This window comes from Electrona antarctica (assembly GCF_951216825.1).
Source record: "Electrona antarctica genome assembly, chromosome: 20".
Lineage (NCBI taxonomy): Eukaryota > Metazoa > Chordata > Actinopteri > Myctophiformes > Myctophidae > Electrona > Electrona antarctica.
In genome coordinates this window covers 33,834,683-33,848,351 of record NC_136801.1, presented here as the reverse complement: position 1 = coordinate 33,848,351, position 13,669 = coordinate 33,834,683, and the positions used below count along the sequence as shown (strand labels likewise).

General features: G+C 45.3%; 1 protein-coding gene across 1 annotated transcript in view; it reads right to left on the bottom strand.

Annotated features, from left to right (window-relative positions):
• cubn (cubilin (intrinsic factor-cobalamin receptor)) overlaps positions 1 to 13,669 on the bottom strand; it is a gene marked incomplete at its 5' end in the record, with an annotated part of 101,698 nt that overhangs the window by 24,252 nt on the left and 63,777 nt on the right. The window contains 10 exons of the mRNA XM_079489535.1: positions 2,468 to 2,656; positions 3,588 to 3,737; positions 4,787 to 4,943; positions 5,436 to 5,623; positions 6,536 to 6,761; positions 7,872 to 7,993; positions 9,586 to 9,735; positions 9,832 to 10,035; positions 10,785 to 10,953; positions 11,800 to 11,987. Coding sequence (XP_079345661.1) covers positions 2,468 to 2,656; positions 3,588 to 3,737; positions 4,787 to 4,943; positions 5,436 to 5,623; positions 6,536 to 6,761; positions 7,872 to 7,993; positions 9,586 to 9,735; positions 9,832 to 10,035; positions 10,785 to 10,953; positions 11,800 to 11,987 — 1,743 coding nt within the window. The remainder of the gene's footprint in view (positions 1 to 2,467; positions 2,657 to 3,587; positions 3,738 to 4,786; positions 4,944 to 5,435; positions 5,624 to 6,535; positions 6,762 to 7,871; positions 7,994 to 9,585; positions 9,736 to 9,831; positions 10,036 to 10,784; positions 10,954 to 11,799; positions 11,988 to 13,669) is intronic.

Genomic DNA, 13,669 nt, shown 5'->3' with positions numbered 1-13,669 from the left:
TCATAATCCAGAGCGATTTACAGAAAGCAAGATCAACACATGGCAATACCTCAAATACATAAAGAACAGTCATCAAGAATCATACGTAAGCTAAGAACCTAACATCCGTCTAACAGCGGAATATCTATAATAATGAATCCATGCGTTTACACTATAGAGTGCTATGTTTACATAAAATGCTATCCAAATTACATAAATTGAGCCTATGCATACGGTCGTCGAGTCTAGGGCAAGTGCTACGGCAAGTGCTACGTACGGGCTAAGATGGAGTCTGAAAAGGTGGGTTTTCAGACTACGGCGGAAGATTGGGAGTGAGTCTGCAGTTCTGATTGCAATGGGAAGTGCGTTCCATAGTTTGGGAGCATTCGCACGGCGCACGTACGTACGCACGGCGTACATACCTACGTACATAGGTACGCAACTACGCACACACGCACACAGTTTCTACAGTTGTGATGACATCAACATTTTAGGAGGCCAATTTCTCTGAATGCCATTTTGACAAGTTGTCTTGTCCTCACAGGACAAGTGCTTATCAAATTGTACTACATTTGCACAACTGCACCTCACAAGTACAGTATCACAAGTACATCTATGTGACAAATACAAATCTCTTGTATCTGGCTCTTGTAAACAGCCTGTGCACTGTGTGGGGTATACCCCACCCGGTGCACGGGCTGTTGACAGCGCACCGGAGGAGGGGAATGTGGTCCAGAATGTGCGGAACGCTTCATTCAGGCCAGCCAAGAGGGGAACGCCAGGAATGGCAGGACGGTGCACTTTTTGAACAATCGCTGGGGATTTGACCACTCAGCCGGATGGGGAGGAGAGACCAATGGAGGCGATACACACAGAAAAAAGAGATCAGAAAGAGACTAAGACTGGTATTACTAAAAATGCTTGTCCCTAGAGACTCATGTCCAACTGAGTGAACAACAGCAGTGGAAGAAGTACAGCGGTTTTGAATAAGCTCAGAGCTGGTTGGTTAAAATTCAAAGTGCTCATTGAATTATGAGAGTGTACTAATGGGGTCCGTTTGGTTCCATTTGTACACTCTCAGAATTACAGACCTGTGAAGGTACTGTAGCTTGCGTACTCCACCATAACGGTTGGGTTCGGGATGGCTCTCCGAACCCAACTGATGTCTGACAGGCAGATGTCAATTCATACTCACCCCCTACGCGCACGCACGCACGCACGCACACCGACTCGCTCGACCCAAGCAGTGTACACTACAACCAGCACAGTGACTATATATCACACAGACGCATGGAGGTTTGGTCCTTTCTAGAGATAGGTTGTGTGAATAGTCTTAGATTTCAGCTGCATTTGTACCTCCTGGAAGATGGCTCGTGTCTTTTCCAAACTACCTCTGCTTTTCACTGCTTCATTGCTGACAGAATTATGGAACCAGGCTGAATGCGGAAACAAAACCAAATGTATCATGCCCATCTTGAACATCTGACCAATCGCTAATTATTTAGGCAACTTCACAACATCTTGGATCCACAGGACATCCAAAATCAGTTCCGAGACCGCCCAGCTGACGATCTGAATGATTATGACGTCATATTGTAGTCCATAGCCAGTCCAACTTCTGAATGACGTCATATTGTAGTTCGTACCCGGTCCAACCTCTGAATAGTCTCGCGTAGCCAGACAACTATTCCACAATCTCTGAATGCTATATACTGTAGTGCCTGGAACTACACCTCCCGAAATATAAGTCATCTATTTGTCATTTCCGTTCACGAAAATATATTTTAAAATATCTTATTTTTGTATTTCCATTTCTGCTAAGCAGCAAGCTATATATGCTTAGATGATTTCTATTTATATTAGGATACATTTGCGCGACTGTAGTGTAAAGACGAAATGGAAGTGGGGAGGAGGCTCCACTTCCGCTTTATATTTTACTCATGATAGAGCTTCCGTTGCACCAGACTGTATGACGGAAGCATTTGGAAATTGCGAGACGCAACAGCCTGGCAACGACCAGACTAACCTCTGAATGGTGTCATATGTGACCAGATTTGACTGAGAGCCTGCCATCACGCAAATTCCAGCTTTTCACCAGAGGAGAAAAACTTTTTTTTGTCTTTTTTTCTCCAAAATGAGTTAATAGCACAGGCAGACTCTTCACATACTAGAGCATGTCTGAAATAAATGTCAGAGCTGAAATCGACATGTAAATATGAAATAAATGCTTAAACATGTAGCTATGTGTAATGTTAAAGACCACAGAAGTGAACCTTTGAAGCCTGTTTTCTCAACTCGCTGTTTCTCTGCAAGACATTACTCTATAAGCCATATCTCCAAAACTGGTGGGTCAAACTGAACAACCAATATGTCAATTTGAAGCTATGATTCCCTGCTTTCATGTGACGTGGAAAAACCAAAAATCAAATATAGTAGCCCTGCCCAACAAACCAAAGTTTGCCTGTGCTGTTTGTGTGTATGTACTTACGATATGTGCGGTATTCGGCCATGAAGCCATTGTCGTTGATAGAAGAGTCAGAGTAGAAGTTGATAAACATGGGTCCGAAGCTGGAGAAGGGACCGGGGATGGTGCTTCCACAGACAACGGCGATGGGCGTGCCGGAGGCGCTGGTCCCTCGGTAGATCTTCACCCCGTCCAGTTGACAGTTGGTCTGCTCTGGAGGGACCAACGTCATTATAGTTTTAGCATCCTACCGGGACCTCTAGTGATCTCATGGTTTTCTATCCTACCAGTACTTTTTTTCTAAGAAAACAACTTAGACAGATTACAACTTACAACAAAATGCGGCAGCCAGAGTTTTAACTAAAACTAAGATGAGAGAACATATTACTCCAGTTTTGGCTTCACTGCATTGGCTTCCGGTTGTTTTTAGGATTGATTTTATAATTATTTTACTTGTTTATAAAGCTCTCAATGGTCTTCCTACCTACATGACTGCCTGTCTAAATATGTTCCAAACCGCCCCCCTCAGGTCTTCCACCGCTGGCCTGCTCGCTTTGCCTAAATAAATGGCAACTAAAAAATACGGTGAAGCAGCTTTTTGCTTCTAGGGGCCGACAGCGTGGAACAAACTCCCACTGTACCTTCGACAGGCAGCCTCTGTTGCTTTCTTTTAAATGTTTTGTTATTCATGTCCTCACTGTATTGCATTACTGCTATTATTTGTAATGTTTTATGCCTTGCTTTTCTTTTCTTTCTTTCTCCATTGCTCTGTAAAGCACTTTGAGCTGCATTTTATGTCATGAAAGGTGCTATACAAATAAAGTTTTATTATTATTATTATTATTATTATTATTAATTCACTACAATTCTTTGGCAACTTTAGTAACTAGTCACTACTAGGCAGCTTTAGATAGAACACAAAACATACACTAGTGAGCACTCATTTTAACTGTCAGGTCACCTACATGTAAGTGTAACTGCTATCGGCCATTTGCGTGCCCTAAGCATAATATCTTTGAGGTGAATACAGGCCTTTGTCTGTCTGTCTGTCTGTCTGTCTGTCTGTCTGTCTGTCTGTCTGTCTGTCTGTCTGCATTTCTACATGGTGTTACTATTGCTAAGAAGGAGGTGCAGGTTACTGTACGTTCAGTTTGGAGCACGCGGAACGTGAGGACGATGACGGTGGTCGCTCCGGCGTCTATGGTGTAGTTACAGTTGGCGAGGTCTGGATAGTGGCCGGGGTAGTTGGGAGACACCACGCGGCCACTGGCCGCTGTGAAGTTCACCCCGCAGCCTGCAAGACAAGAGGGAACGAGCGAGGCAACTTAAACGAGGGTTCAAGTATCAGTCGCCTCTAACAGAAACAACACAACAAGACTAAAGTGGCCAATGGGCACTATTTAAAATATAGTGCAAATAGCCAATCTACAAGCCCTGCACAATGTGTTGCGATCTTGTAGATGAGCAATTTTCACTATTGATATTTTTTGAGGAATTGATCATTTTTGCATTGATATTAAAAAGAAAATCTAAATGCTTGCTCTAAATGCTTTCTCTAAATGCTTGATCTCCTTATAGAGGGTATGTGCGTGACATCATCATCGTACACAAAAGTTGTGCGGGGACGCCTACTAACGCCTGCATCCACCTACGCTTACATCCAAACAGAAAAGTCCTATCTGATTGCATTAAGCAACGTTAAACTCAACGCCACTCTGAATTGCCCCGTTGCAGATCGGTACAGTTTTTTGGGGGGGATTCCGTTGCAACTTGTTGCGATCATTGTTGTGGAGCGGACTGGGCTTCACCCATTTTGACCTGAGATCAGATTCTAAAAATGTCTTCTACATCGTCTAAGTTTTCTGAAAAAGCTATGTTTCTATGTCAGTCATTCTTCGATCTTTCAAAAATAGCAGACCTACCAGCTCGTAGCGCGCCACTCGGTGGCGCGCTATGAGCTTGTAGATCTGCTATTTTTCAATAGCTAAAGCATAACATAATGCTAACACCAAAAAGGGTTCCCGCCCAAAATGGGTTAAGACAATAGAGGCGCTTCTACTGTGCAGTGTGCATACATCATCATCATCATCATCATCATCATCATCATCATACTATAATAAAGTCAATGTCTGTCTGTGTGTCCTCACCGCCTGCACCAATCACTCCCACTTTTCACACAGGCATTGACCATAATAATATGGAGGTCTTAACGAAGCCCTTTTTCCAATTTAACAAATTATAAATTAATAATGAATTTATTAGTGAAAAAACGCACCCAAGGGCGCAGTACCCCCTGCGGGCAATATCTCACAACGGGTAAGGGCTAGTCTATACAATACGCACGTGCAGTGAAGTTGGCAGAGAAGCCCGTGGCGGGTGCGCCTGTGGACTGGAAGCGCAGCGTGATGATGTTTGTGGGGGAGACGACGGGGCCTGGGGCCGTGCTGCCGCAGCCTGTGAGCAGCAGGGCCTCGTCCACCTGGGACCGGCCTGACCACGCCTAGTGGAGGAAACACACACACACACGCACGCACACGCACACACACACACACACACACACACACACACACACACACACACACACACACACACACACACACACACACACACACATTTTTATTTTTATTTTGTTTTCCAGAAAGAGAGAAGAAAACAAGAGAGAGGCTTTAACTCAAACATTAATTATAAGTAAGCCCAGTGTCTCTGATGTCATGGACACTGGGCTCACTTACTTCCTGGACTACATGTTGTCTCAGTAAGACAGCCCTCCCCCTATCCACAAGGAGGAGCAGTGCAGCAAAGCATTATGGGAATTGTAGTCCAGGAAGTAAGTGAGCCCAGTGTCTGTGACATCAGAGACACTGCTGGGCGCACTGCTAAAATCAAAAAGATCTAAAACCACAAATTACACATAAAGACGCCCATGAAAATGTTCTAAATCTTCTAAACGTCATTAACATCTTTTTTTAAGTGTCCCTATAACCTCGCCCACCTTGACGTAGCTGTCCTGGCACGTTCCGCTGCTGTCCGTGATCTGGAAGAGGCTGTTGAAGCCCAGCTCCAGGTGGTTGCCCTCGTGGGCGATGACGTGCCAGGAGCACTCAGAGTTGGCGGGGAACTGCTGCGGGTAGTTGGGAGACGTCACCGTGCCCACGTCCGCGTGGATCACCCCTCCGCAACCTATAGGGGTGGGCGATAATGGTGGTAAACATCGTATTGTGATAAATAAATCGTATCTTAGTGATGGGAAGATTAATCAGCAACCACATCGGCATCGGCCGATTTTGGCCTTAAACCAATATATTGGTAATCAGTGTCGGTAAAATTAAATAAATATAAAATTAAATAAATAAAATCGGTTTTAGCAGATATTTTATTTTATAATAACTATGTTATGAGGAAGGAGGAGAGACCCGCACACTGCCACTTGCTGGTTCAAGAACTTTATTTTAAAGAGTCATATAGCAACGTTTCGGCCTTTCGGCCTTCTTCAGGCATCTGATGCATCACATTTTTGCCGTTGCTATATGACTCTTTAAAATAAAGTTCTTGAACCAGCAAGTGGCAGTGTGCGGGTCTCTCCTCCTTCCTCATAACGTTTGCTGTACTGCCAGGACCTATACGCACCTGCTATAAAACTGAACCGGGTGTGCGGAAGTCATCCCTCAAATAATAACTATGTTGAAAAATGCATTAAAAAAAGTCTGAAAAAGCCTTTTGTGATCATGAAGGCTGCAAAGGAAGGAACTCGTTAATTCCAACCAGTTCCTTTCCCCTCCATCAGGCGCTGAACAGGGGGAGGCAGTTTAGAGACCAGGATTACTGCATGATTTTTTTTGTGAGGGTACCTACCCTAGGCCGGGACACGGGGAGAACATGAAAACTCCACACAGAAAGGCCTTTTCGCCAACCCCACCAAGGTCGCTTGATTGTTTAAACATGACGTAATGGGCCGCTATGGTCGATAACGGGCTTAATAAGCCCAAAGCATATTGATAACGGGTACTCAATAAGCTTGATATCGTCTTTTTTAGGGTATTGGTTATCGAGCTCCATCCCTAGTCACGTGTAATGTGTACGTGGCTAACCCACCAGAGGAGTCGGCTTCCCAGGAGGCCAGGAAGCCTCCTCTGGACACGCTGTGGTCCGCCAGGAAGACGACGGCCAGCTGGTTGGACTGCGACTGCACCGTTCCCGGGGAGGTGGTCCCGCAGTACTGGCCCACGACCGGAGAGCCCGGGTGGCCGCCGTTGAAGATGGTGACCGAGTCCCACGTGCACGTGCTGTGCGCCTCCAGGTTGAAGTAGCTGAAGGTCAGCTAGACACGGAGAACCACAGTGGAGACATTTAATCAGGTTTAGAATATGGAGCTCTTTGGTCGTCGTGGAAGCCCAAATGAGACGGTCGGCATCCTTAGACAGATTGGGAATCTGATTGGTTTGATCACATCTGAACAGCAACACAAATAATACAATAATACATGGAACATTTTATGTACGATTCAGATTTGAACCGCATCGCTATGTGGTGGTTTAAAAATGTGATTCAAATCTGATTTCTAAAGATGTGTCTCAGTTTGAAAACTGAATTGATACTAGTCTGAAAAGACAATCCTTTCTGGAAATTTGGGAAGGCGACAGTGTCATGATGTACAGTGTGGAAAGGAGAAAAAAGGGGGGGGGGGACTTTTAGCTTTTTTTTTTACACGGGGCCGTTTCGATTGCAGCCGCCCGTAGGTGCTCTTTGAGATGGTTTTGATGGGAGTCTATGAATTCACATTTCTTAATGGCTGTTGGTAGGGCGTTCCACATTTTGGTGGCATAGGAGCGAAATTAATTTAAACCCTTGCTTGAGCCCATGTCTGAAAAAAATATATACTGTGATCAGACACAATTTCACTCGACCTTCTGCAACAACACATGTATTATCCATCACTGCTGTGAAGTCCCCTCGCCACTAAACACAACCCCTGGTGCCGTGTGTCAAGCAGGGAGAGATTGGGTGCACATTTTTATGGTCTTTGGTATGACTCGGCCGAGGATTGAACCCGACCTCTCAATCTCGGCGGACACTCCAACCGCAAGGCCTCAAATCAATCAACACACTCAATGAGACAAGGGCACACTCAACACGGCAAGGCAAGTGTTTTAAGCATTATTATTACTTTAGCTATAACATCTTTGCTTCTGGGGGGTTTGGAACAACGTATTTTCAGATGGGGGTCGGCGGCTAATCACATAATATAATCACATAATTCTGGGAGTCCTTGACATGAAAAAGGTTGAGAACCGTACGGACACAGAAACTTTTTCAGAAAACGGTCAGGATTTAGAAGACCTTTGTAGAATCGGCCTCAGGTCTAAATATGCAAATAGCACAGAGGAATGTGGGCTATATGCTTATTATATTAGTGCGTTACTTGACTCACTTTAATGGTGTGGCCCTCCGGGGCCTCCAGGAGCCAAGCACAGCGGCTGGGCCCCGGGTAGACGTCGGGGTAGTTAGGGGTGGCTATGACACCTCCCTCTCCTGTCTGCCAGCCTCCACAGTCTGAAGGAGGACAGGGGGAGGAAGAATAACCATCAGTCCAAATATCCCAGAGGAAAACTAAATATCCCCATTCTTACACCACGCCGACGCTGAAATTCACAGATTCACAGAGAAGTTGACGTGACTGTGTTGGCAATAGGGCATGCAACGATTCACTCAACTCACGATACGATTCAAATCAGGATATTAGGTTCACGATACGATTTTTTTCACCATTTTTGAACACAAATGTATTTTTTTGTTTTATTAGGCTATTATAATTTATATTATAATTATTTCTCTTACGCAAATCCAGTATTTTCTTCTTTTTATTTTACAATACTGTAGCAAATCATTTTTTTTAAATCATTTCTCTTTCTCAAATCCTGTTTTTTTAACAATACTCTTACCCTCTTTTCAATCCTGAGGTAGATAAGCCAAGCACTATCCTCTTTTCAATACTGTTTATCAAGTAGCAAGCAAATTACAGGAAACCTTTACACAATTCTCAAATCCTTGGATCGCGATACATGTTTTTTTTATTAAATCGATTTAAGTTGTTAACAGTTTATATCGATAATACTGTATATATCGATATAATTGTTGCATGCCTATATGGCAAACCGTGAGAAAAGGACAGCATCCTACCAGAGAACATGGCCAAGTACTGGCCATGAAGCCCAGGTCTACCCCTGACGTACGAGAGAACATGTACTTGGCCATGAAGCCCAGGTCTACCCCTGACGTACCAGAGAACATGTACTTGGCCATGAAGCCCAGGTCTACCCCTGACGTACGAGAGAACATGTACTTGGCCATGAAGCCCAGGTCTACCCCTGACGTACGAGAGAACATGTACTTGGCCATGAAGCCCAGGTCTACCCCTGACGTACCAGAGAACATGTACTTGGCCATGAAGCCCAGGTCTACCCCTGACGTACCAGAGAACATGTACTTGGCCATGAAGCCCAGGTCTACCCCTGACGTACCAGAGAACATGTACTTGGCCATGAAGCCCAGGTCTACCCCTGACGTACCAGAGAACATGTACTTGGCCATGAAGCCCAGGTCTACCCCTGACGTACCAGAGAACATGTACTTGGCCATGAAGCCCAGAGCTACTCCTGACGTACCAGAGAACATGTACTTGGCCATGAAGCCCAGGTCTACCCCTGACGTACCAGAGAACATGTACTTGGCCATGAAGCCCAGGTCTACCCCTGACGTACCAGAGAACATGTACTTGGCCATGAAGCCCAGGTCTACCCCTGACGTACCAGAGAACATGTACTTGGCCATGAAGCGCAGAGCTACTCCTGACGTACCAGAGAACATGTACTTGGCCATGAAGCCCAGGTCTACCCCTGACGTACCAGAGAACATGTACTTGGCCATGAAGCCCAGAGCTACTCCTGACGTACCAGAGAACATGTACTTGGCCATGAAGCCCAGGTCTATCCCTGACGTACCAGAGAACATGTACTTGGCCATAAAGCCCAGAGCTACCCCTGACGTACCAGAGAACATGTACTTGGCCATGAAGCCCAGAGCTACTCCTGACGCACCAGAGAACATGCACTTGGCCATGAAGCCCAGGTCTACCCCTGACGTACCAGAGAACATGTACTTGGCCATGAAGCCCAGGTCTACCCCTGACGCGTCCGTCCTGAAGTGGACCCACAGCTCCGGGGTGAAGACCACGATGGGCAGGCTGGGGGCGGTATTTCCGCACAGCTTAATCAGCTGTTCTCCATCATGGTCACCTGGAGAAAACAACACGATTTAGTTAGAAAAGAAAAAAAAAAAAAACACCTGTGCAGCCATATTATGGCTCTCAGCGCGGACATCGCGCGACTCACCGAGGCGGAACTGGAGGAAGTCCGTCTCGCAGGTCTGGTGGTGTTCCACGTGGAGGTCCTGGACGAGCACCACGATGGAGGAGTTGACGTGCCGTGGGTTCTGGATCAGCCACTCACAGCCCAGGTTGTTGCTGTAGTTGGAAACGCCGTAGCCCGGGGACGTGAAGTTCCCGCCGGCCGGGTCGCTGAGGACCCCGCCGCACTCTGGGCAAAACGAGCCACACAATACAATTTACAATTTAGTGTACTGTACAAAAACTAACGTTCCAAAAAAGCAAACCAAAGGCCACCAAAATCGGTCTTGGTGTCAAATGGCATACAATTTAAGTGTAGGGTTATGATCAAGAAGCTCAACAACACACTTTAGTTAACATGCTATAAGTCTGGTGTATGGTCCAGGACCGCTTAGCTGAGAGAGAGATGAAGCAGGGACCCCCACTACATATTGTATAAAAGTGTTTTGCAGATTAATTACAGTCCATAGATAATTTCATTGACAGCACTATCATCAGCAAGGTGCGAATGTATGTTTTTTATTATTTGTATTACATTTTCTATTAATTGGTTGGATTATTTAACCACTCAATGCTTAATACACTTGAGCGTTGGCTCTGTACTTGGCCTGCTCCCCCTCCCTCTACACCAAACTACTAGCTTGAGCTAGTAGATCTGCTCTTTTCTGCTAACGTTTCCCCCAGAATAGGGATACTAGGGTTCATAGTTCACATCAACAATTAGGGTTTGGATTTGTTGAGTTCTGTTTTATATTCCTGATTTTAATGCATGTCCAAAGGGTAACACGCACATCTCAAAAAATTGTGCTGAACAAAGGATACATACAATGAAAAAGGAAGTAAGTCCACATATAGTATCCTTTATAGTATACTTTGTTAGTAGAACAAGAGCAGAACAATAAAGTTTGACTAATAAAGTGTCCTGACATCTCCTCTGACCTGCGGCCTGGTTGGAGGAGTAGCTGGCGGAGAAGCCTCCGTTGGAGTTGGAGGAGTCGGTACGGAACACCACCACCATGGTGTTCATGGACGAGTGCACCTGGGTGCCCGCTGGCACCGTGCCGCAGAAGCGCTGTCGAGCCGCGTCCTCCCCCCGCCCGTTCCACAGCTGACACACACACACACACACACACACACACATACATGGAGGGTGAAGTGAAACAGTACAGTGGTCTCGCGTAGCCAGACAACTATTCCACAATCTCCGAGTCTGGAACTACACCTCCCGAAATCCGAGTAAGGAAGCTGCCATTTCCGTTCCGTTTAAAATATATATAAAAAAAATAAAAAAATAAAAAAAAAAAATATATATATATATATATATAATATATATAATATATAATTAAAAAAAAAATATATATATATATATATATATATATATATTTTTTTTTGTATTGCTAAGCAGAATGTAAAGATGAAATGGAAGTGGGGAGGAGGCTCCACTTCCGCTTTATCGCTTACTCATGATAGAGCTATGGGACTATTTTCAGACGGATAATCATGAGACGGAGCTAGAATTACGACTGCATTGACTCCTCAAAGGTAACTGTAAACATCGTCAGTGACCGTAACTTCTTATAATGTTAATTACGGCAATAAAGGAGGTGTTAACCCATTTAGACCTGAGGACGATTCTACAAATGCCTTCTAAATCCTGACAGTTTTCAGAAAAGCCCCATGTTTCTATGTCAAGGACCCCCAGAATTATCTATATTTGGCCTCCGCCCCCATCTGAAAATATGTTGTTCCAGGGACCCCCCCCCCCCAGAAGCAAAGATTTGAGTTAAAAACGTTCGCTCTGAAAGAATATATATATAAAGATGTGCGCCACATTTTCACGATTTTTCAAAAATAGCAGACCTACAAGAGCTTGTAGATCTGCTATTTTTCAATAGCTAAAGTAGAACATAATGCTTAAAACACAAGTGTCTCGGGTGAGACAACGGGGACTCACCTCCAGGTAGTCGTACACACAGCCCATGCTGCTGGTGGCCTCCAGCCGCAGGTCGTTGATGGTGAAGGTGACCCTGCGTCCCGGGGCCACGGTGATGTCCCAGCGACACACGCGGTTGTGAGGGTACATGTTGGGGTAGTTGGGGGAGGAGATGGTGCCAGACGGAGCGTTGAGCTCTCCTCCACACACTGCAGCCAGCAGGAGGAGGGAGAACCAGCAAATAAAGGAAAATTATGGCTCGTCTTAATAGCACTAATGTTCCCGTCTTCAATTTTCTGTCCTCACTTCTTATATCCTCAATACGTACTTTGCTCAGCCAATCAAATCATCGCCGTGGGGGTGATCAGCTAATCAAATCATCGCGTTGGAATTAAACATGTGTGAAAGCAGCATAACGTTGTGGCAGGATACGTACAGGTGCTCCTTTGAGTACTAGCCAAAAATAATAATGTGCCCCCTGCTTATCTATTATACATTTGAAAAGGTGTCCCCAAAAGCTAACCACGAAAAGAAAGTCACCAGCTACTACGTCACTGACACGCTGCAACACGCTGCAACACACACTGCAACAACACACTAACACGTCACACACTTACCCTCCGCGTCGTTCGTTCCCTATCTCCTCATGTCGCGCCGCACGGCCACACTCGACACCACCCGCGTACAAATTGTCATCGCACTGCCACTAAAGCCGGCTCCCGTCCACACTCGCAAACAATATCAATATCAATAATAAACACAAACACGCCACAAGCACCGACACCCCCGCCTAATTTGTTGCCACGTCTATGAAAACAAGCACAGAAAAAATGCCATTCAACACGCTACTTACACACACTACCACTCGCTTACAATACGCGGACCTGGCAACACTACATTCCCTCTCCCATTTGCTCAGAGCCCACCACGTGACCCACACAGGGAGGGAGACGATTGCGTGATGCTTCTATGTACAGGATTCTATAGGTCACCACTTTTGGTGTGACACACATACGGCTTCTGTTTACTATGCGTTGTCAACACGTGCTGAGTTGACAAACATTGACCGATTTCGGAGAAGACTGATAGTTTATCCTTTACTACTTAGGCTGTGGAAGTATTCACACTAGGCAACTTTTGCATTTATTGGGATTGGCAATTTGGGGAGAAAAGGAGGAGGAGGAGGTGATCAAGCTCCACAACACCACATTGGTAGGTAGCCTCAAGGCTGCATTTATTTTCCTTCTTTTTCCTCTCGAGGCTGCATGGGATGATGTGAACCCCTCCAGCAGGCTAGGGAGCACCGCTCCGGTTAGCGGAAAATGACCGCGGGGTGCGGGTTGCCAGGTTTTTTTATAAGTAGAGTATTTACATTCAATTAAAAAAAAATATATATATAATACATTTTAATTTACGTCATATTTAGCGGCATTTCGACCTAATTTCTCTGTTCTTTGTCAATGGCAAATATTGAGACGTGTGGGGACTAAAGCTGTATATAGGAGGGCCCTCAAACACATTATTTCATAACTTTTCATCGTGCTCCTAAAAAAACATGTGTGCTACTAGCCGCGATTACATACACAGTTCAAATAATAAGAAATTTGCGCCAACGACTGCGTCGACACCTGGCGTGGAACAAACGGGACGAACCGAGGCGCATATATGGATAACAACACTACACGCGCGCTGCAACACAAAACAGCTGCATACAACGCGTGTCACTGTGCACTTCTGTATCTGTGGACTTCTGTATCGCAACGCGGGGCAACGCAACTCTGGGATGAGCGGGCCGAAGGCCCGCGAAATTCTAGTATGAGACAATTTAAAATGAAACTTCTATGACAGTGCTGACATAATGAAGTGACATTATTCCGGGAGAGTGGCTCAG